General features: G+C 56.9%; 1 protein-coding gene across 1 annotated transcript; it reads right to left on the bottom strand.

The window, feature by feature from the left end:
• Positions 1-4112: 4112 nt before the first annotated feature.
• On the bottom strand, positions 4113-17920 carry MDFI (MyoD family inhibitor). The gene is made up of 5 exons (XM_031434728.2): positions 17694-17920; positions 17458-17544; positions 10448-10630; positions 7250-7474; positions 4113-4920 (listed from the first exon to the last, which is right to left on the bottom strand). The coding sequence occupies exons 2-5, from the start codon at positions 17531-17533 to the stop codon at positions 4664-4666; spliced, it is 741 nt and encodes a 246-aa protein (XP_031290588.1). The 5' UTR covers positions 17534-17544; positions 17694-17920; the 3' UTR covers positions 4113-4663.
• Positions 17921-23057: the final 5137 nt, after the last annotated feature.

Raw genomic sequence — 23057 nt, 5'->3', positions numbered from 1 at the left:
GTTTACCTTCAATCTCTGTTTCTCTCTTATCAGACGGTCCCTGCGTCATTGAGCCATGGAAGGTCTGACTTAGCAGGAACTGTGGGGGGCCACCTGTAACCACCCTCCTGCATCTGTCCTCCCTGCCACCAGTCAACACCAGGGCAGGGACCCCATTGACACCCCCTACCCAGAACAGTCCTGAGAACAGCCCCCCTCCCCCACCGCTGCAGTGCACGCCCCTTAGGTGGTTCTCAGAGCGTCTCTCGCCTGGGGCTGGGAGCTCTCTCCTTGTTACCCTGTCTGCCTCTAGGGCTTACCTCTGCCTGCAGGAGCCTGAGACGGAGCCTCACTCTCCTCCCAGCCTTCGGATATTTGAAGGCCTTAGTCCTCGACTTCCCTTCCTCAGCCAGATGCCCTGAACGGCATTAGACAACTTGTGTTTTCCAGCCAGGACTCCCCCACCCAGGCACCTCCTCTGGGCGCACCCATAGTGACTTCTGTTGTTTAACCTGCCAGCCTCAGCCCTCCTTTTGGTCATAGCACCTCTACTTCTTTGGGAAATTTGACCACATGGTTCTGGAGGTGGTCAGCCATGTCACCCACCCTCTCTGGCCACAGAGGCCTTGCCCAATGTAGCCCTCTGTCCCCTGACACGGTGACTAGCCCAGGGGTGGGTCTTAGCACTTCTCCTGGGCCCCCTGAGGTGGCAAAACTGAGAAATGCCAGGCAGACGCAGCAAGTGAACACCTCTCTTTCCCACCTCTGAGCCCCGCTTCCTGTCTGCACTAGGAGGGAACGAGGCTGTGACCCAGAGCTGGCAGGAACTGAGGGCTGTAGAGTGTCAGGGAAAGGTAGGAGAGCCAGGCAAGGGGCAGGGAAGGCTGGGAGGGGCTTTTCTCTGGAGGAGGTGGAAGGGGAGGGGAGAGCCGGGGCAATGGGGGGGGGGGCCGTGGCCACAGGCACCATCCCAAGCTTATCTGCTTGCCATCCTAGGAAAGTTGGAATGCGACAAAGAGCATGAATATGGAGGGGACAAGGGGCCAGGCCTGTGATCTCTGTCCCCACTGCTGCTCCCACATGTGCCCTGAGGCTCCTGTCCCTGCTTTTCCCCCGCCCCTCCTTGCACGGGCCAGTCCTGAAAGGACCACACTCCTTCCCACTGCTCAGCAACAGGCAGTGTCTGCAGCGACTATCCTGAGAGCCGTGGGGAGCAGCCCTGACTCCCCACCACCACCTCATCTTCCCACGGGAGCTGGCAAAGGCCCGGGGCATGGGGTGGCTTAAAGGTGTTCCCCTCCTGGCCCAGGAGCCATGGGGTGTCAAGGTCTGACTCCAAGTTGGCCCAGCTCTGGGTAGGAGCACAGGGAATGCCAATTAAATGTGCCAGAGAACAGGGAGAAGCTGGTGGAGGCTACAGAGGCAGAGGGGTGGGCCGACCACCCCTTCCCTCACAAGCCAACCCCTGGCTCAGCTGCTTGCTCTTGGGTTTGGCACACAGGACCACCCAGCAGTCCAAACAGTCCTGGCCAGGGACAACTCAGGCCTGGCCTCGCCACCTTGTCCTCTCACAAACGTGGTAATGCCTGTCTAGGGTTAGACACCCCAGGGCCTGGGGGTGGCCCTCAGGAAGTCTCCCGGGACCGGGGGGGGGGGGGGGAGTGCTGGTCTGCTGCTCCACCAATGAAAGGAAACCAGGCTACTTCCCTGGACGTGGTGGCAGCCATTAGATTTCCACTAGGCTCATTGCTGTTCCCTCGTACACGTGAGGAAACTGAGGCCCGGAGAGTGACAGCGACTCCTCCCCAGGCCCCACAGCAAAACCTGGCTCAGACCAGCTGGTTAGAAAGCAGAGATGGGGAGCCAGCAGGGACGGGCCATGGTGTGGAGGGGAAGGGTCCAGAGCCAGGGCTTGCCTGGGAAGGGTCTGTGGGCAGAGCTAGGGGGTGGGTGGCCTCTCAGGTAATTGCCATCTGCTTCTCAGCAGAGGTGAGGGCCACCTGGGCAAGGACATGGGAGGTGGGGAAGGCAGGGCAGGCGTGGGAAGAGGGGGAGCAGACACAGGGATCAGGCTGAGCGGGGTGGCTGTGTGGGAGGCTCTGAAAGGTGCAGTGTGTGAGTGCCTGTGTGTGTATGCCTGGTGTGTGTGTGTGTGTGTGTGTGAGACTTTGTGGAATGTACGTGAGCGCGTGGCTGTAAGGAGAGTGTGTGAGTTTGTGTGTGTGTGCTGGTGGAGGCTGGCTGAATCCCGCCCCCGTCTCGCCCCGACCCAGCTCAGCCTCTCGGGTTTCAGCCACTGTCCTGCAGCAGGAAATCACTATTTGGACTGCAGAGGTGCCTCTTCCTGCTGGGCCCCCGCGGAGGGGAGAGGCCGGGGAGGGGGCCTTCCTGCCCACCTGGACCGACCTCGAGTTGGTCAGGAGCACCCCCCACCACAGTCCTCCCAGCCGCCCTAATGTCTCTCGGACACTAGCCTTGGAGGACCTGGGTTGAGTGGGGACTGAGCGGAAGCCCTCCTACCATCGTCTGTCCCTCTGTGGACAAAAAGCCACAGCAGTGAGAGAAATGGATGCTCCCTGTGGCCACGGGAGCTGCCTGGCACCCCTGCTCAGAGGTCAAAGTCACAAAGGCATGTGCCCTGAGGCCCAACAATCCCACCTTCAGGAATATTCCATAGATACAGCTTGTTGGTACAAAAGGACTTGCTCATGCAATCTTGCTTATAACAGAGAAATTAATGGAAGGGATTAAGCAGGAGCCAGGCAGCGGGAGCGTGGCTCACCCTTCAGGGAGGCTCCAGGCTGCTCTTCGGCGTGCTGATTGGGAAGATGCCCAAGACACGAATGGTCAAGTGATAAACATGGTGCAAGGTGCATTCTGACGTTTTTGTAAAAAAAAGAAAAAGAAAATGTCACGTATAAATGCTTATATATGCACGGATTTAGACTTTTGAAAACTTTGTACTGTGGGCATGCAATAACTAAGCAAAAGAAAAAAAAAACTGAGATAAATAAATGAATGTTGAGGGGCCAAGGAAGTGGGACTTCTCTCCTAGCTTTGATTTTGACTTTGTGATTCTGGGGAGGTCACTTCCCCTGTGTCCTGAGTTTCCTATGTCGTCCAAGAGGTCAGAAAAACTTGTGTTGGCAAAGTGAGGCCTGTGAATATGTGTATGAGTCGGAGGGGGCAACAGGGGAGTCCTTCTCACCACCTCTTGTCACCTCCTCCTGTCACCCTGCAACGCACTCCCAAGGCCGTGGGCTGCTCCATCCTGTGGCATTCCTTAAGAGAGTTCAGGTTTCCTCTGGCCCTTTTTCTGAGCTGCTCCTTCCTTCCAGAATCCCTCCAGGCCACTCCACCCTTTATTCCTAGAAGCAGAGCCCACCAACTTCCCAAGAGGTCCCCACTTTTCAGGGCCTTCTTCAACCATGTCCTCCCCTCAGGATAATCCAGGTCCAACCATGAGACATCCTCTCACTCACCCTGGACCCCTCCTGGCTTTCTCCAGGTCCAGGACGTGGTGGGGAGGGGCTCAGTGCAGACAGCCCTCCCCACCCTCAGCCTGCGTGCTCAGGTCTGCCCCTCCCCAGTGCACCAAGTGTGCTGGACACATGGCCTCTGAGGCTCCACCAGTCTTGAGAGTTTTCTTCTATCTCAGGCGCTCTGGCAATCAGGGGACAACTGAGGCTGGGCCACGTGACCCCAACTCAGGCCAAACTCTCCTCCCAGTACAGCCCAGGGTAGCCCCCTCCACAAGCACTGCTCTACCACCGATATAGGCGTCACCCTATGCCTTGGAGCCATCACGGCCTGGAGAAGCTGGAGTCAGCAGGAGATTAATTAATCAAAACCCGAACACATCTGTTGTTAATTAATTCTATGCCAAGGCTTAACTCTTCCCTTTCTGGGCTGCTCCATCCCTCTGGCAGGAAGAGGGAAGTAACAGTGGGAAGTGGGTACCCCTCTTCCTTCTTTCCCTTAGTGGGGAATATGAACAAGGGAGGGGGCCCCAGAGGCCAGGGAAGCTCCACTCATTTGGGGGCTTTGTAGGGGGTTGTGGGGAATGTTTGCTTTTGAGAGTCGTAGTCCATGGCCATCACTCATGAGTCCTAAGGAAATCTGAGATGGACAAACATCTTTATTTACAGCAACAAATAGAACAGACCCTCCCTCCATTCCCTCCCTCCCCCTTTCCAGTCTTTTCTATACTGGTTCCCCTCCCACCCACCCAGGCCCAAGTCCAGCCTTGCCCTCTCAGGTCACTGTTTGGGTGAGGCCCCCACAAGATCCCAGGAGAGGAGATGAGGGAGGGGCTTGGCTGAGGTTGGGTGGGGTGTCTCTTTTCACATTTTGCTGTCCTCTAAGCTGGGGGGGGGCATGCAGGGGAGGCAGGCACAGGGCAGTGAGAGGTAGAAAAGCGCACAGCCCCGGCGTCCCAGCCCCCCCACGTCCCTGCCCGATCCCCCTACTTTCACAGTGTTCAGCAGCCCTGGCAGTTAATTCAGGAGCGGTCCCCCCACCCCCAGGTCCTAGGTGCTGTTGTCCTGGGAAACCAGTGAGGAGGACAGGCAGCCCCCTTCACCGGGCTGGGGTTCCAAGAGGGCGCTGGGTGGGTGGGAGAGGCCCAGGGGGAGGGGCAGGCCAGCCGTGTGCGACAGCCAGGGATGCTGCTGGAGCCCGCGGGTCAGGAGGAGAAGCAGAGCCCGCAGCACTCCATGCAGATCTCCAGGCAGTCTGCTGATTCGCAGCAGGCGTCCAGGATGCCGCAGTCCAGGTCGCAGGGCAGGTCGCAGTCAGCGCACTCGCCAGAGCCGCAGCAGCAGCAGCAGAGGCATGAGTCCTCGGAGCTGCACGAACCGCATGTGGCGCAGTCCAGGACGATGTTGCACAGCGTCAGGAACTCGCAGAACAGGCAGGACAGGATGCAGTGGACGCAGCAGTCTGCGGGCGAGACGGCCAGGGGCCGGGGACCAGCCACAGTGGAGTCACTGAGTGCGGGAATTATGCTCATACAACACGTCCCACCCTGCTCCGTGAAAGGGGGAACCCACCTTCCAGGTGACAAGCCCGAGGCACAGAGAGTTAACGTGGAGCAAGGGTCTGAGCCCAGGTGGTCTGGAACCCAGTCCCGGTGTTAATGACCCTCAGGCGTGTATTTAACGAACCCATAGAGTTCCAGGCACCATTGTTCTAAGTGTTGCATGTACATTCAACTCATTTAAACTTGCAATAACTCCTCAAGGTGGGGCTATATTAGCCTCTCTCTGTAGATGAAGAAACTGAGGCTCAAGAGAAGTCACTTCAAAATCTATCCAGAATCCTACTCCTGCTCATCTCTCCCTGTCGACAGTGTAGGCTGTGGCCACACTGGCTGCTCCTGGCCTCGTAGGCACTGCTCCCCTTCCCCCTATGCTCTAGTCACTCTGGCCCCTCCTTCCTTGCCCAGGTATCTCCTCTTGGGGAACTTCCCTGAACTCCCTCTTTAATATTGCAAGCTGCCCGCCCCACCCAGCAGCCCCATCCCCTCACCCTGGCCTGCTCTGCCTCTCTTCCTAGGACTTACCACCCTCCAGCACTTACACAGCTCTCTCCATGTACTGAGGTGTAAGCACCACGAGGGTGGGCATCTGTGTCTGTTACAGTCCCTAGAATAGTGCCTGGCACATCACTGGTCCTGAGTAGATACACGGAAAGCCAGCTAACCCGTGATCCTGCCGTGGGCACCGAGCTGGTAAGTGGTGGAGCCGGCTCCGCAGCCCGTGCTCTCAACAGCTCAGCATGCTGTCAGGATGCTGAGTTGGCACCCCTCCCCGGGACCAGGCCACGGGCAGTGTCCAGGGCCCCTGACCAGGTGGGCCCCTGGCACAAGGCTGCTGGTCCTGTGAGAATCTCACCCTGCCATGGAGGGTCTGACGCCCCCACCCACTTTCCTCTGTACAGGGAGTAGGGGCTTGTGCATCTGGAACCCCTGCCATCTGTCTGCAAACTGGATAAGGGAGTTCTTTCCAAATGCAAATCTGATGAGGTCACCACCTTGTTTAAAACCCTTCAAGGCTTCCTATTGTCCTCCAGATGAAGTCTAGATCCACTGTATAGTTTATAAGCCACTCCCACCGTTCCTGCCCCAGCTCCTGTCTGGTTGGAGTCTCACCTCCTGCCATTCCTCACCTTGACCTTCATAATCTAGCCACACTAGCCTGTTCTCATCTCTGTGCTAATGCCCCCTGACTAGATTCTCCTACTGGTCTTTTAAGACTTGCTCAGACACCTCTGGAGCCTTCTCAGACTCCCTGCCCCAGCTTTCTGGGCTGGTGTGGGTGTTACCCTGTGTCCACAGCATCCCGGTGTGTGGCACTGTCACTTACCATTCATCAAGGCACAGGGTGATTACCTGTTTGCCTCTCTCATTAGAGATTTACGAGGCCATGGACTGGGTACCCAGTACACAGCACAGTGCCTGGCTCACAGCAGATGCCCAGCACACTTTAAAATCATGAATACCCCCTACATAAATAAGACTTGGGCAGAATCTGCTCCATGGGGTGGAAAGGTTATGTACGTGTTATGTGCAAATGGGCACACCGAATCCTGTTTGGAGAGGACCAGGCCAGGGTCCCCCAGCATGGACTGAAATTACTTAAAAGTTCCGGGGTGAAGGTCAAGTACCTCTGGGTTATAGGCAGCCGTCACCCACACTGAACTGACACCTGGTAGGACAGGGGAGCTGGCTGCCCAGGGGAGCTGGCTGTCCAGGGTGGCCCTGCAGAGGTCCTCCATGTGGCGAGAACAATGGCTGATGTATCTGGGTGCCCTGACCTCCCACTAAACCTTGTGGCCCCCACCCCGCCCCCAATTAAGGAGCTGATGGAGCATCATTTTATTCTGCTCAGGGTTCTGCTCTTGCTAAACAGATGGCCCAGTCTTCAAGGAAAATTCCTGTTTCCAGAAATGGGGTGACTTAAGCTGAATCAGCCCAGATGGCTCCAAGGATGAGAAGGGGCTGGCCTTGAGAACTCAGTTATCCCTCACTTTACCCAACAAGTGTCATCAGCAAGGTTCTCCAATTTAAGAGTCTTGCATCAGACTCCCTGGAGGGCTTGTTAAAACCCAGACTCCTGGGCCTCATCCAGAGGTTCAGATCTGGCGGATCCGTGTGGGGCTGAGATGCCGCACTTCTAACCTGGTAAAGATGCTGCTGGTCCGTGCATCAGACTTTGAGGAACCCAGCTTTGGAGGCTTCTCCCAGGGAGAGGCGGGAGGGGGTGCTCACCTTCCTGTGCCTGGAGAGGGATCTGGGAGGCAGCAGATTTGGTGCTGCCCTTGCTCTTCCTGCTGCCCTGGCTGCCGAGAGATGGGTGTGTCTGCAGCTTCCGGTGGGCCTTGGGGCCACCCAGGGCACCGTTTCCCGTCCTCCTGGTTCCGCCCAGCTCCGAGGGGTGTCCAGAGCCATTCGCCACTAGTGGGGTGCAGCTCAAGGGGTTCCCCTGAGGCTGGCCTAGAGGGATGATGAGAAAAGGCAATGGAGGAAGTGTGTGTGTGTGGTGGGGGTCGCACAGCCTCCTAGAGTTCTGCTCTAATCCTGTTCGCTTCGTTCCCAGAGCCACCACAGGTCACCTGGCTGATCTGTTTTCTCCAGATGGGGAAACCGAGGCCCAGAGAGCAGAACTGACTTGCCCAGAGGAACACCAAGAAAGAGAAGCTGAGTCGAGCCTGGCTCCTGACCCCCCAGCCAGGCCTCATTCCAGAAAAGACAGAGCTGCAAGGCAAGGGGAGAGGCTCAGAGGCCTGCACCCCACCTTCCTACCCAGCGTGAACTCCACTCTCCTGCTCTTGGGGTCCTAGGATCTCGGCAAAAGTGGTGGTAGTCGGGGTGGAGGGACAGCAGGGAAGTAGTTAACCATCACCTTGGCCCCTGCTCAGCCCCCAGCTGTTTTTGCCCTTCGTACACTGGGTGATTTATTGGAAACATCTGTTTGGGGATGAATGCCCTGGCCCTGGAATCCAGGGGCTCCTCACAGCAGCCCCCCTGTCTCCTGTTCCTTCTGCCCCTAGCCCCTGCCTCCCATCTGGCCTCTGTGGGGTGGCGGCAGAGTTTGCTGAGGGGCCCTTGGGGTCTGGGCGAGAAGGGAGAGAAGAAAGGAAGAGGGAGGGCAGCAGGGAGGCCCCAAAGCTGGGAATTCTGGGTCCCCATCCCGGGCTGAGGGACCAAAATTTGGCTTTATCAGTGGGGTTCGGGGAAGCTGGACACAGAGATCCCCCCAAAACACCCAGTTCCTTCCCTCACCTCTTTCAGTCTGCCCACCTGGATGGCACGGTTCTGCTCTCAAGGGTTGAGGGCAGTGGTCTGTGTGTGTTGGGGGAGGAGACCGAGAGGGCATCGTGAGAGCTTGGGGACCCCTTGGTTGCTCAGGGCCCGTGACTCCTGGGTGGGACCCTCTGGCCCTGAGGACCTTCGGTAAACATGTAAACATGGGGCATGTCCACTTCTCAGGCGCTGGGGTCTGGATCCCCAGCTCTCTCCAGACCAGGCCTCTGGGTTTAGACTGTGGCAGGAGGGGATGTCTGGGGGGCCCTGGAGGCTGAGGAGGGTGGAAGGGGGCTTCGGTGCTTCCCTTGACCGAGGGGCCTGGGCCTTCTAGCAATGGCGGCAGCACAGCACTGGGCACTCGCTGCATGCTGGCCACGGTTCTGAACACTTGCCAAGGGAATTATTCTCAGCATCTCCTAGGGCAGTATCCTCCTTTTACAGATGAGGGAATTGAGTCCCAGAGAAGTACAGTAACTTGTCCAAGGTCACACAGCTAAGGACCAGAGGTGAGATTAGCCTGGAGGCTAAGAGCTGGGGCTCTGAGGGCAGAGAGGCAAGGAGGCTGGCAGAGATTGGGAGACCAGGGACTGAGGAATAAGCGGCTACTATCACAACCATCACTACACTTACAACTAGCAGCTGACACGTTTTGAGCTGTAACGAGGTGCCAGACACAGTGCCGAGAACTGTATGTGTAGAAATTTCCTTAAACATAAAATAGAGCCACTATTACTAGTCCATTACACAGATGAAAAAGCTGAGGCTCAGCGGTTATAAAACTTGGCAAAGTTTCCACAGCTAGGCAGTGGAGCGGGGAGAGGATGGAGACTGGGAGAAAGGAGCTGAGGACAAGCTGGGGAGGCAGGGAGAGGATGGGAGACAGGACTCTGGGGAGGCTCCATGCTGGGAACCTTTGGCCCAGAGCTGTGGCTGGTGCCTGCATCTGTGTAAACAGGGGTAAGGACATGGGAAGTGGCCAGGCCTGAATCATCCTGCCCCCACCTCCTGGCCCCACGGTGGGTGACTGGGCTGAGTCCTTGGCCAGCTTTGGTGCCCCCTGCCCTGTTGCCTAAACACGGGCACAGTGACCAGAGGGCGGGAGTGTGTGGTGAGCTGAGGGCCCCAGGAGATTCGTCCAGACACAGAGCTCGCCTGTGGCCACGGCCATGGGGGTGGCCGTGGGGGCTGAGTCACAGAGCAAACACTCAGGGTGCAGAGACACAGGAGTGTCTGTCCAACTCCATCCAGGCCCCCTCCTCTGTGGCCCCGGCGCTCACCTCTTTCTCTCAGTTCTGCTGGTGGGTGTGTCTGGAGGAGGCTGAGGGCAAAGTGCTTGCAGGATTTAGTAACCCTGACTTCCAGGGAGTCCAACTTAGCCCCAGATGCCCTGGCTGAAGGCGGCTCCCCACTTGGCCATGCCAGCTGAGCAGCAGGCATAGGAAAGGGCCCTGGGCCAGGAGACATGTGCTCCCCAGTTTGTGTCCAGGGCAAGCGGGTCTTTTGCCTGTTTCCTCACCTGTAACACAGGCTTGGCAAGAGCCATCCCGTTGCCTGACGGCCGCTGGTTTGGAGAGCATGTGAGATCATTCAGGGAAAGAAAACTGGGAAGTGCCAATGTGTCCATAGATTCTGTGCATCTTACTAGTGATTAGAAAATAATTCTGGCAGCTTCATCCCCTGCTTCTGAGGGTGACAGTGGCAAACTTCCCCCCTCCAGGACCTCCTTGGAGACATTAAGCCAAACCTGGGAAGAGCTGAGTTTCCCTCCTTTCCACCCAGAGCAGCTGAGGGTGTCTCTCCTGCCAGTTTTCCCGTGACACCCTGACGGCTGGGGCGGCCTCGGGCTCCAGCTCCCTGTTCCGGGCCGACTCCCTTCTAGAGGTGAGGGGCACCTCCTCTATAAACCTCACACTCTCTTGTCCTGAACCGTATTGCCTGGAGCCTGTCCACGCTATTTTGAACTAATTTTATATGAATCATTTTGTGTGGCGGTCTTCTTCCTAGACAGCAAGGACAGCGGCAGCGTCACACACCTTTCCACTGCCCTCACGTCAAGGTCCCACGGGCACCCACGACATTTTGGCCAGCCCATCTGGATTGCATTCTCTAGTGCAACCCCTACATGTTGCCACCCCGATTCCCTGGTCCCCCAGGACTCACGTGTCACAGCTTCTGTGGGGACATCGAGGTCAGTGCTGTCCAGGCCCAGGGGGGCCCCAGAGCCATTGCCTTGGGGCATGTTGGGTGCCGCCTCCTCCAGGGAGCCCTCCTCTAGCGCTGCCTCCACAGGGTGAGCAGATCCTGTCACTACCTCCAGCCCAGGCAGGAGGGATGGGGTCTGGGCTAGGGAGAAAGCAGACAACCAAGGGACATTTTCCTGGTGCCCTCCTGTTTGCCTGGCCCCGGTCCCTTCCCATAGCCCAGAATGCCGTGAGCCCTCATTCTTGGTCACTGTACCAGTTACCCAGCCCTTACCATATCTGGCAATAGTGCCAGACTCCAAAATAGAAAGTTCTCAAACCACAGCCCATGAGTGAGCAAGGGTGTGTGTGCATGCGTGTGCGCACACTGGCAGGGAGAGGGGCCAGAGATGTGCAGTGTAAAGGAAAGTGGGGGGAGGAGGCAGAAACACAGCTGAGGAGAGAACAGACAGACGGTCAGCGATGGAGAGACAGGGACAGGCGTCAAGAGTGACATGGAGAGAGAAAGAATCAAAGGGATAGTGAAAGGTAGAAGCAAAAAGAGTGCATCAGAATGCAAGAGACTGGGCGGAAGGAGAGAGCCCCAGAAACCCAGTGACAGACAGCCCGGGACAGGCGGGAGGCTCAGCACTTGAGTGAAAATCAGTGACAGAGAGAAAGATAAAGACGGGTCAGAGGCAGAGGCGATGGAGAGGAAGTGGGATACAGACAGAGCGAGAGGGAGACAGACAGTGAGAAACTGGGTCAGAGAGAGAGTCAGAGAAGCCTGGGGCGAGGCAGAGGGGCTATGGGCAGGAAGAGAGACAGGGAGATGGCCCAAGAGGGCTAGGAAGAGGCAGACGGCAGCCACATGTAATTACAGTGAGTAGCTTGGCCCCTCCGTGCAGGGTGGGCGGAAGGCAGAAATGGAGCCACCTTCAAACCCACAGTTCCTGAGGTGGTAAGACCAGGGCCGCCTGGGCCCAGGGGAAGAAAGTTCTGGGGGCTGGGGCTGGGAGGTGGGCAGGGAGGCAGAAAGGAAATCGGGTGCGGGAAGGCCTGAGGGTAGACAGGGTGGGTGATGCCTGGGGTCACGGGGCCAGGACCCAGGCTAAGCCATGACAGCCCCCAGGTTGTGCAGTTGGAAGGATCAGGTCCTCAGGAGGGTGCCCCTCCCCCATGCCATGTTGGGAGCAGGGGAGACAGAAATGAGAGACTCAGAGGCCAATGGGCTGGGGAGAGGAGAGCGACACAAGGAGATGGAGAAAAAGATGAAGAGAAAGGGTGATGAAACCCAAGAAGTAAGAAATTAGCACCCACCTGTACATACCACACACAGAGATGGAGACACACCCACAGGGACAGAGATGGAGAGACAAAGGCTAGTCTTGGGAATAGAAGAGGAACCAATCACAGTGCACAGAGGGCCTTACATAGGGTGCCCTTCTCTGGCTGGCTCCAAATGAGAGGGGCTGGGGGAGAAGGGGGAGGGAGGTCATTAGAGGGATCCGTTCAGGTTGGGCATGCAGGTCTGGGGGGTGGGAGCATCCTGAGGGGAGGGGACGATCCAGGGGCTCAGAGACCCAAGTGGTCCTTGTTTCAAAGACCCTGGACTCGCGTGGCCTCGCGTGGCCTCGCATGGCCCGGGGGCCCCATGTGGGTCACAGGGAGAACAACAGGCATGCTCACACCTGCCCAAGGAAACCACAGGCCCTGCCTGCAGCTGGGAGCTGGGGCTGGGAGGCAGGAGGGGCTGAGGCTCCTGCCACCCCTGGTGCCCACCAGCTCCATCCATTCCTTGGGCCTGTTGAGAGCCCCCCTTACCCCCTGGGTTATGAAAGGTCAAGTGGCTTTTCGAAGATCACAGGGCTAGGGTGAGGGGGAGCAGACCCCCAAGGGGGAGCCAGGCTGCCTGCTCCATGGCGCCTCTGTCAGCATGAAGAGGGAGGCTTACAGCTTGAGTCTGAATTCCCAGGGAAGGAGGGGGCTGCCCAGCTCCAGCCTCTGGCCCCAGAGTCCTCTTACCAGGGCCCCCGAAGCTGAAGCCAGAGTGCTGACCCTTCCAGGAGGTGTAAAGACAAAGGCCTGAGTGAGGAGCTGGAAGACCCAAGGCCTGGTTTTTACCAGATACCAGCTTGGGTGAGTTACCGGAACTTGGGTCACCTTGCATGGGAAGGGGGTTCACAATGCTTGTCCCTCAGGGTTTCAAAGAGTAAATGAAACACTCAGCAGTGCTGGCCTGCAGGGGCCATTCCCGCACCCCTCCACCCACCCATCCCCCTCCCTGCCCTCCCTCCTCTCCCTTCCTTCCTTCCTTCCTTTCCTCCTTCCTTCCTGTGCTGTTTGGTGTAACTGGCCACGACGCACCTCCCAATACGTCAAGCACTGGGTGGACCAAAATGAGAAAGACCAGGTCACTGCCTCAGGAGTTGGGGGTGGGGGGCAGTGACATGCACCGAGCAGCAAGAGTTACAGCAGAGGCATCTAAGAACTGCGGAAGCACAGAAGATGGGCACTTATCCCAGGGGTGTGTGTGTGTGTGTGTGTGTGTGTGTGTGTGTGTGTGTGTGTCTAGGAGGCTTCTTGGAGAAGACAATGCCCACACTGGGTCTTGAATAATCAATCAGCCAAGAAGGAGGACAGGATATTTCAAGAACAGCCGCAGAAGCCAAGACCCCAGTGAGAACAGCAGCGGCGTGAACGGCGGGAAACCTAGAATGATAGCCGGGGCGTGGCGGGCCTTGGAGTCACTTCCCAGGCTTCCTCCTGAGGTCACCAGGGCACACAGAGGTGACACCGTCAGTTCTGTAGTGGAAAAGAGCCAGGATTTGGGATCTCTTGGCCCTCAGGGTTGGAGACAAAGGAAGGTGAGAAAGAGGGGTGAGGGAGACTGGTCCCCACCTCTGCCCTCCTTCCCTCCACGTCGCCACTTTCCGGGCAGTCTCTCCTAATAGTCACTACATGGCTGGTGACCTTGAATCTGGTGGGAACAGGAAATTACAGAGAGCACAGACTAAGTTCTGAGGAGGCCCCTCCTGCAGGAAACGTGCCATTCTGGGGTGAGCATCAGACCTTGGAAGGAAACCAGGGAGGAAAGAAAGTCTAGTCCAGTCATCTTGACCTGGAAACACAGAGGAACAGACCTTCTGGAGCCAAGAGGGCAGCAGAGGAGACCCAGCAGACGCTTGGAGAAGCAATATGGAGGGCTCAGAGACATGCAAGTAGACTGGGAAGGAACAAGAAGTGGCAGGAAGACCTGCCGCAAATGACATGCTGCCCAGGTGCCCCGAAGCCAAGATGCTGGACCAAGAAACAGCTCTCGCTGGGAGCACATGGAGCAGAAAAGCCAGACAAGAGGAAGAGCCCATGTGCTCAACATCAAGAGACCCAAAGAACCCAGTTTTCCTTCTTGTGACCAGAAGAACCCCCATCCAGCCACAGAGGGGAGGGCATCTCTGCGGAGAAACTCCCGGATGGCGGGGAGGCCAGCCAAGGCCAAGGGCCATTGTGTGGACAAGCAATTCAAGTTGTGCACAAAAGCATCTGTCCCGGGGGACGGGGGTGGGGCTGGAGTCCCTGGTTGGGGTCTTGCCCTCCCCGGAGGTGACATCTGCTCACCCAGCAGCACACCTGCTCCATCTGACCCGAGAGCCACCTTTTTCTAATGTGCATCATGCTGGTGGCATCTCTGAGCAGAAGGCCCAGTCCTGCACCTCTCTCAAGGGTCCCCATCTCCAAAGGGGAAACACAGAAAGGCAAGAGCCCCTCTGCCTCGACACATTTTCACCCCTACCACAGGAGAAGGTTCTGGTCAATGCTCTGAGTTCTGGAAAGATAGCTCCAGAAGAGGGTGGAAGAGTCACGTTTAAATCCATAAGCCTGAGAGGGAAGTAAGAGATTCAAACTTCAGCCGGATCCTGTGTGCTCCCTCTGCCTGCTGCTCCTGGACCGAGAAGGAGTTGGGGGAACCTCTTCTAGGTGGGACAGATTCACTCCAAGCCTAGAATGTGCCCTTAGGGCCCTGGGCCCTGAGCTCCATCCCTGGTCCCTCTAGCCCAGCTCTCTCCTCCTCCTTGGAGCTCAGGCCATCTCTGCAGAGAGACAGCCAGGATCTGATCTGCTCAGAGAGTAGTGACTGGAATCCTGCATTCCAATCTCTCCTTGGCCTGGTATTCAAGGCTTCATTCTCCATTTTCAACCTAATCAATGGACAAGGATCCTGTGTTCCTGGCCAATCAACCTCTCCGTGGCCCCAGGATACCAATGGGCCTTCTGCCTGATCCAACTGAGTTTATATTGTTTCTATTGACCAGAAGGTCCTACCCTTCCCCTCTCCCCAAATCTACCTCCTCCTTCATGACCCAGCTGGACCTTCACCTCCAGGAAGCCTTCCCTGATCCTCAAGCCAACAGTGCCTCCTCTGAGTGGCCCACTTATAAAGAACTTAGTGCCCAGGGTTTCCTGTTGTAAATACTAACTAGGGAGTGAAGTCCAGATCCTCAACTAGACTGCAGGCCTCCCCAGCTCACTCCCTGGGGTGGGGTCAGGATCCACCTCTGCACACCCAGTGGGCACTCAGCAAATGTCTGCTGGTGAGGACTGGGTTCTGCAGTTTGAATCGCCCCCGATCAGCGGAAGGAGAGAGATTGAGAAGTCGGGGATTAGGGGTGGCACCTGGCACCAAGAAGGCAAAATTGTAGACTAGCTTGATACTCACATGTGACACATGGGTCACAGTCTCAGGCCACCAGGCTGAGGACTGGAGAGAGCCTGAGCTGACCAGTTAGGCTGGGTCCGGTCGATTGTATTTTAAGTCTGAAGGCTCCAATTCCCCAAGAAATTCAATTTAGAAAATTTAGAACCAAAAGCAGGAATTTGACGATCCAGCGCTGAACAGAAATCTGCTGTGCATTAGGAAGCCAGGCTACCGGGGCTCTTGGGAGTGGGTGGGGAGGAGGCCACTGGGGGAGCCAAGGGTGTGGGGGCTTGGCCACCTGCCCCAACCAGAGCTGTCCTGAGTCCCCTTGCACCCTGTCTGCATCTTGGGCGGCTGAGGGAGGGGCTGACTTGCTCCCTGGCTGTCCTGCCAGCAGGGCCCCTGGGGGGCAGCGCCATGGCCTTGCTGTTCTGTCAGTGCTCAGCAGGGCGCGTGGGGGATTCTGGTCTCAGCCTCAGGCGTCTGTGGGGTTTTGGCTGGGTCTCCTGCGGTTTGGGCTTCCTGGGCAGCAGGCTCATTCTCCCAAGGCAGCAGAGCCAGGCCTTCTCATGTTATGAAAGCCACATTGTCTGGCCCAGCCCAGGCTGGGAAGGGGGCTCAATGGGGCACTGGGGGGGCCTCAAGTTACAGCCTAGGGCTTAACCCTCCCAATGGCCCACCCTGGCCCTTGTCCCTGCCCCAGCACATTCAGCCCCTCCTTTCCCTGCTGGGGCTCAGAATGGGTCACACAAGGGAGAGAATCTTGGAAGGAGGTAGTGGAGGAGAGAGCAGAGAAAATGGATAAGCCGAGAAAGAAAGCACGGGAGAGTGGGAGGGTGGGAGAGAAGCAGGAGGCCAGGAGCGGGAGAGAAAAAGTTCCCAGACACAGCAGAGCCTTCCCCGGCCCATGCCCTACCCTAGCTCTTTCTCAGGCTGCGGGAGCCCAGTTCTTGGAGGAGTTTATTCCCCAGAAGTCCCTGCTCCAGGGCCCCCACAGAGAGGGGGAATCTGAGGGCTGGCGGGATGTACAGCAGACATATTAGCCTCATGTATGTGCTGGTCCCTGGCCAGACACCTCCCACTCGTCCTCACTCTGCTTTAGGAGACACCCGCCCCCATAGCCCTGGGTGTCCAGAGTGCCAGCGTCCACACCGGGTAGACTTGGGGGCTTGAGACTGGCCTCTCTGAACAGGCAGACCAGCCTCTATGGGCGGATGTGGATACTGAGGCCAGAAAGCGGAAGGAACTTGTCCAAGACCATGCAGGGAGTTAGTGTCAGAGGTCCAGGACCAGACCTCCATTATTCAGAGACTCAAAGAGGGGAGAAGCAGGTAATGGGGGTGGGCAAGAGGAAGGCAGGAGATTAGATTCACCTAGAGCTGGGATTAAAGGCATGAAATCTGGGCCTATACTCCCGCACACCACCCTCCTGCCCCTGAACAAATCCCACATGTACCTGACTTCTCCCAGACCCTATGTTCCGCTGTGGGCCTCAGCCTACATTTGGACCTGAGAGCCACAGTCCCAGGACTCTCCAATCCCTCCAGACGCCATCAGGGAGTCACCAACCCTCCCGGGGTTGGGAGGCTCCTGCAGGAATCCCAGGGAGGTTACAGACCCTGTGAGTTGGAGGGAGGGGCATTTCATCCGGGTCGTGGGCACTTGGTTGGAGTGAGTGTGTGAGAAAGAGTAAGAGAGGGAGTGTGTGTGTGTGTGTGTGTGTGTGTCTGTGTCTGTGTCTGTGTCTGTGTCTGTGTGCTTGCAGGGTAGGAGTGGCGGGGACTGGCCAGGCTCGGGTAGGGAGGAAGGCGAGCGAGACGAGATGGCAAGGAGGGGAGGGGCCGGGTCCTGCAGACGCTTGCAGCGGACAAAAGTTTTCGGGAAGCGCTAGGCTCTGGTTGGGTTGGGGGAAGGGAAGGAGAGAAAGATTCAGACACCCCCACCCCCACCTGAGGCCCCCATAAATATTTACACACTGGGCAGAAACGGTTGGGACACAAATCCCAGACGGACAGACAGACACTGCGGTGTGTGTGTGTCTGGTGTTGGGAGTAGGGGGAACTTGGGCCAACTTGGCATGGCCGCGGCCTCCGTTCGGGCCCTGCCCCCATTGCCCCAGCCCTCCACTCTCCTTGGATTCGGTCCCCATATCCAGACTCCTTGCCCTCACCTCCACCCAAGCTCCCCCGAACCATCTCCCCACGTCTCAGGGAGGAGGGGGGAGAATTACCACCCCACAACCCCAGCCGCCTACCCCGCTCCAGTCCAGCCTCGCTCTCCATCCCTGGTCCTACCTGGGTCCGGGGCTGCGCTGGGGGCTCCATGGGGCGCATCGCAGTGAGGGGGTCGCTGGCCACTCACCTGGGACATCGGCCCGGGACCTGCGGGAAACAGGGCTCAGCGGGCTGGGCGGACGGTCCCCGCGAGCGTGCGGGGGGAAAGGGGGCCGGGCAGGGGGCGATCCGGCAGCAGCCACGCGCCTCCCCGCCGCGCGCCTCCCTCTTTCCAGCTTGTTCCGGGCCTGACTTACTCTTGCGAGCTGAGCGCTTCTCTCTCGCCCTGCGGGGATCACCACGCGGGGCCTGCCATGCGTGCCGGCCACGGGCGCCCCAGCCCAGGAGCCACTAGGCTCCTCCGCGCTCGCCCCGCGCCCCTCCCCTCTCACTCGCTCCTTTCTCCCATTTCAGCGCCAGCACGCGCCGCTCGGCCCCTTCCTTCTGCCTTCTCTCCCTGCAGCCCCCTCGCTCCTCCCCTGCTCGCCTCTCCCCTCCCCTTTTCCCCGGCCCACCCTCTCCCCGCCCCCTCCTCGCCTTTCCAAGCGCCCCCCCACCACGTCCCTTCCCCCTCGCCGGGCTAGGCGCTGCCTGGGCCGGACACGTCTGTCTGCGGGGCGCCGCTGCCGAAGCCCCGACAGGAAGCCGGCTCCAAGCTTTTCCTCACCGTTCTCAGAGCTGGGCCCTGGTCTCCCCAAATCTCCGCCCCCCTCCCAGGCTCAGAGCCCCGGGGGGCTGCAGAGCGGGCCACGCGTTTCCCTTCGCCGGTCCTACACTCTACAGAAGTTTTCGTAAAAGCAAGAGAACGCGAGAGGGAAAGCACGGTGACCACAACCACCTCGAGCCAATTGCCTGGATACTTGTGCCCCCAAATCTCGTTGTCCCAAAAATGGGAGTGATCACGTTTCTCAGGCACCGTCTGCCCACCCCCTCGGTCTTCGCCTGGGGTCCTACGCTCTGGCACGGACCTGGCGCCAGAAGTTGTCTCTTCGGGAAATCCGGTTAGTGACTATCTAGCCTCCCGCGTCCTAGAGAAGCCCTGAGCATCCCTAATGCCCCGACCCCTACTAGCTGTGCGTGGGAATTTGGGTCAGAAACCTAACTTTGCAGGCAGAGAGGTTCTCTAGTTCAGCCCTTCTTTTGGCTCCAGACTGGAATCCTAGGCCTTCCAACTTGCGGGTGCGCCGGAAAGGGGAGAGAGGGAGCCCCTCCAGGCGGGGGCAGCTGGGCGACACATTTGGAATTGTGAGCTGGATCCCTTCTCAGGGCCGGGGGTAGGAAGGAGCCACGGACTGGGAACGGGGGGAATTCAAGGACCCTCAGCGTCGCCCAGGGACCGGGTCCTGGAGGACAGGGGAGGGCTTGGAGCCTTTGGCCCGCTGTGTCGGGGTGGGCGGGCCCGTGCAATGATCCTCAGGTGGGACTGCCCGCTGGGGTGACAGCCTGTCGGCTACGCTTGACCGAGGACGCCTCGGAGCCGAGTCTGGGCTCCCCACCACGAAGGCCCGTGAGCAATTAGAGAGGCGGAGGCGCCAGGCCAGTTCTCCCGGTTCGCCTTCCAGCCCGGGCTTGAAGCCGGGGCTGGGATGCCGGGGCCGAGCTAGGGACTCGAGGCCTCTCCTTAATGTCCCCCAGCCCCCGCAGTCACTACTCACAGCACTCGTAGGTCCTCGCGGCGCCGTCGTGGCCAGGACCGCCGTGGCCCCCAAGGCTCTCGTCACCCGAGGCCGAGTCCCCTCGAGAAGCCCACGTGGCTGCTGGCGGAAGAGGGGGCCCCGGGCCGGGAGGTGGGAGTCCCGCTCCCGGGGCCGGGCTGCCTGCTGCGGGGCCTGGCCTGGCGTCCCGGGAGCCAGCCCAGATCAGGCTGCTTTCTGGAAGCTCCGGGGAGCGGGGCGGTCTCCCCCTTCCTGGTAAGGGCTGAGTCACTGGGACGCACCCGCCGGGCTTGGCGACAGCAGCATTCTCACCGGCTTACCTGGGCCTGCGGGCTTGGCCTCATCTGCGTCCAAGGGTGGAAGTGGGAGGACGTAAAGGGGGATGGACATTATCTCCAGGGCAGCCCCACGGTCTCTTTCTGTCTTCTCCTGCACGTGGGGCCTCCTCCCCAACCACAGATCCTCGCACCGCACCACTACCCACCCTGCTTCTCAGTCTCTATCCAGGGCCTCTAAACTCTGGATCAGCTCAGTCTCCTAGCCTTACAGTTCCAAGTCGCTTGCTTGGTATTAAAAATCCTCTGAATCTGGCCCAGTACTAACTAATATGCCTGTTGAAAATGTAAAATATGCTTTAAATTTAATCCCAGATTCTGGTTATACAGGTGTGCTCAGTTTGTGAAAATTCAGCAAGCTGATCATTTAAAGTACAAGCACATTTTTAATGACTGACTATTACACTTGAATTAAAAGTTTAAAAAAAATCAACACATTGAAATTAACATTCCAAGACAGAGCACAGTAACAGTGTGATGGCCAGGTAGTGGGCCTTGGCATGGGACTCCAGTTCAGATTCCAACTGTGCCATCCACATGTTTCCTTCGGGAAGTCCCTTTACCTCTTTGAGCCCCCAGAAGAGATGATCACTGGGGCCCTCAATGTAGAACCTAATAGTTTCACTGTTATCCAGGACCAGGACTAGTGAGGTAACACTTACCTAATACCAAATTGAGGAAGGTGCCAAGAAAAAACATTTTAGTTCAATATTAAAAAATAAAAATAAACCAAATCAGCAAATTACAGCCCTGCCAGCCAGCTACCTATTTGTATAAATAAAGTTTTATTGGAACCAGGGCAGGATTAGGGTGAATTGAGTGAGATAGGATCATACAAGTTCAGGGTTAGGGCCTGTCTTTATTTAAAATTTTGGCATTTTGTTCATTATGGATTTTTTGCATTAATTTTAATTTTTAGATATATTGCAAGAAAATATGGTTTATCTTAGTTACCGAGTTTTCTGATGCTCCCTAAAGTTTTGCATCTGAGCCAAGTGCCTCACTTACTCTCGGCCTTACACACCTCACCCTGTTCCTGGCCTATTACTGTCTCCTGAAAGACCTGGCTAGGACCCCAGAGTAAATGAGTGGAGGCTGAAGATGCTTCCACCCCCCACCAAACACAACACCAAGTGGGCTCTGCATTCAAGCCCAGGCCTAGCTTTCCTGGGGCCCACAGATCAGTTCAGAGACAAAAGCAAAGTCCTTACAATGGCCTTCACCCTCCATTACCTGGGCTCTACTGGCCTTCGCCTTAATCTCCCCTCACTCATTTCCTTCCAGCCTGGCTGCTTCCTCAGTTTGTTTTTTCAGCTTGCCTCGTGTGCTTGCCTCAGGGCCTTTGCACTTGCTACTCCCTCTGCCCAGAATGTGCTTCCCCTAGATAGTCACGTGGCCCCCTTCCTTGTTTCCTGTGCTTATGTCCCCTTCTCAGAGAGGCCATCCCAGACCCCTCACTCTCTGTCTCCTCCCACCACTTTTATTCCTCATATATCTTTTTGCCACTTTTCCTGTTATATATTTGCTTGTTGATCAATAGAATTAAAGCTCCAGGAAAGAGGGGACTTCGCTTTGTCTGCTAGTGTGTTTCCTAGAACTGGGTCTGACACAGAAAGCTCAGTCAATATTTCCAGTTTCACAAATGGGAAAACAAGAGGCCAGAGAGGGGAAGGGGCTAGTGCAAGTCACGTAGTGAGTTAGTGGCAAAAGCTTACTAAATCCCAGATTTTCAGACTCTCAATTCAGTGCTCTTTCCTGCCTCCTGGGGCTTATCCTCACCACCCCCTCCATCACTCCCACAGCCCTCCAGACACCTAAGGGTGACAGTGACCCTGCGCAGCTCTCCCATCCAGTCCCTGCCACACAATGCAATTACAGGCCCTGGCTGGGCTCCAGCCCTTGGTGTCCACCCCTCCCCGGTGTCCAGCAGGCATGCACAGCTCTTCCCAGCTTCCTGTCTGTGGCACAGGGCCAGTCGGTGGCTGGGCTGAGTTCCCCATCTGGACCACAGCTGCAGTCTCCGTGCCCTGGAGAATGGAAGATGGGACGCTGTGGCACAACCTCTTTGCAGAGGGCTGTGTAGATGGGGGTGTGTTTGTGTGTAGTGGGGGGAAGGCTGCAGACAGGAACGGAACAGAACACCCTGATAGGAACTCCCTCCCTGATGAGCAGAGTAGGGGGAATGGGGCTCTGATCCTCCCTTCCTGAAGGAAATGGCATGTAACGGCGGGAGGGGAGCTCTGGGCCCCAAGCCTGATTCTAGTCTCTTTTCTGTTCTTGGTGATGGTGAGGAAAGTGGTGTTACATTCAGTACGCATGAGTTGGGTGTGTTCTATCTGCCAGCCCCTTGCTAGATATTTCTAGATTTGTTGATTCTGTGAATACCCACACAATCCAGATAGCTATTATCCCCATTTTACAGATGAGGAACTGAGGCACAGTGAGGCAAAGTGACTTGCCCATGGCCACACAACTAGCAGCTCATGGAGCGGGGACTTGTACTGCATTTTCTGAAGCCCAGGGCCATGCTCATTCCAATTCCTGACTCGGCCTTTAGCACCGAGAGAGAGAACTGTGGTCTTCTTCTGAACGTGTCCCTCACCTCCAAGCTGGCTGTCGGAGATGGAGACATGGTCCTTGGCGTCCCTCTGTCTCGCTGGTAATTAACATCGTAGAAAGAGTGGGGCTTGGTTTGGTGTCATGGAGACCCAATTTACATCCTGGCTCAGTCACTGCTACCTAGCTCTGCGATTTGGGGCGAGTCATTTGAACTCTCTGAGCTTCCAATTCTGTTGTGTAAATCCAGGGGGATAAGTTCTCACATCACAACTAGGGAGAAATTAAGTGAGCACCTGGTACAACATCGTAGGCTCTTGGTCAATGTTAACTCTCTTGCCCAGCACTGCCCTCCCCAACCCTCACCCAGCAGCAAGCAAGGGGAGTGTCACAAGGCATGTCCGTAGTCTCAAACCCTTACCTGGTGCTCATTATGTGACAGGCACAATTCACAGCCTTGACAACCAGTTTAGTAGACACAACATTAAGTATCAATTAATATTAAATACCAGTATCTCCCCCATTTCACAGGTGAGGAAATGGAAGCACAGAGAGGTTAAGCAATTTGCTTAAGCCCCACAGCCTTCCCTTCAGCACCATCTTCCCTGGGAGGAGGGAGGAGGCTCAGGTCAGCCCTGATCCTCCACTCTTGTGTAGCTCCTCTTCTCCTCGTGGTAAGTTAATTAACTCTGAACTGTTAATCATGTATAAATGCCCTCATGCACTGGCCTCCAAGCTTTTTTAAAAAAGTAGTTCAACCTATAACAATTATAAGTAAACCTGTTAAAATTTTCTGGACAGTGTCAGCATTTGTACTTTTTTTAAAAAGGAGACAATTTTTTAGAGCAGATTTAGGTTCACAGCAAAACTGAGTGGAAAGTGTAGAGAGTTCCCACACACCCCTGCCCCCACCCCCTGCACAGCCTCCACTATCTGTAGCCCCCGCCAGAGTGGTGCGTTTGTTACAATGGATGGATCTACATTTGTCACATCATTATCACTGAAAGCCCATAGTTAACATTAGGGTTCATTCTTGGTATTGCACATTCGGTGGGTTTTGACAAGCATCTAATGA

Source organism: Camelus dromedarius, chromosome 19 (genome assembly GCF_036321535.1).
Source record: "Camelus dromedarius isolate mCamDro1 chromosome 19, mCamDro1.pat, whole genome shotgun sequence".
NCBI lineage: Eukaryota > Metazoa > Chordata > Mammalia > Artiodactyla > Camelidae > Camelus > Camelus dromedarius.
Note: the sequence above shows the minus strand (reverse complement) of the source record. Positions and strands in the feature narration are given on the sequence as shown.

Excerpts from the sequence above, each read along its gene's own strand:
- MDFI (XM_031434728.2), bottom strand. The coding sequence starts at position 17,533 with ATGTCCCAGGTGAGTGGCCAGCGACCCCCTCACTGCGATGCGCCCCAT. Across the intron at positions 7,475-10,447 it reads CCCCACAGAAGCTGTGACAC|GCCAGCCTCAGGGGAACCCC; the intron begins GTGAGTCCTGGG and ends TCATCCCTCTAG. Across the intron at positions 4,921-7,249 it reads CCCTCTCCAGGCACAGGAAG|ACTGCTGCGTCCACTGCATC; the intron begins GTGAGCACCCCC and ends TCTCGCCCGCAG.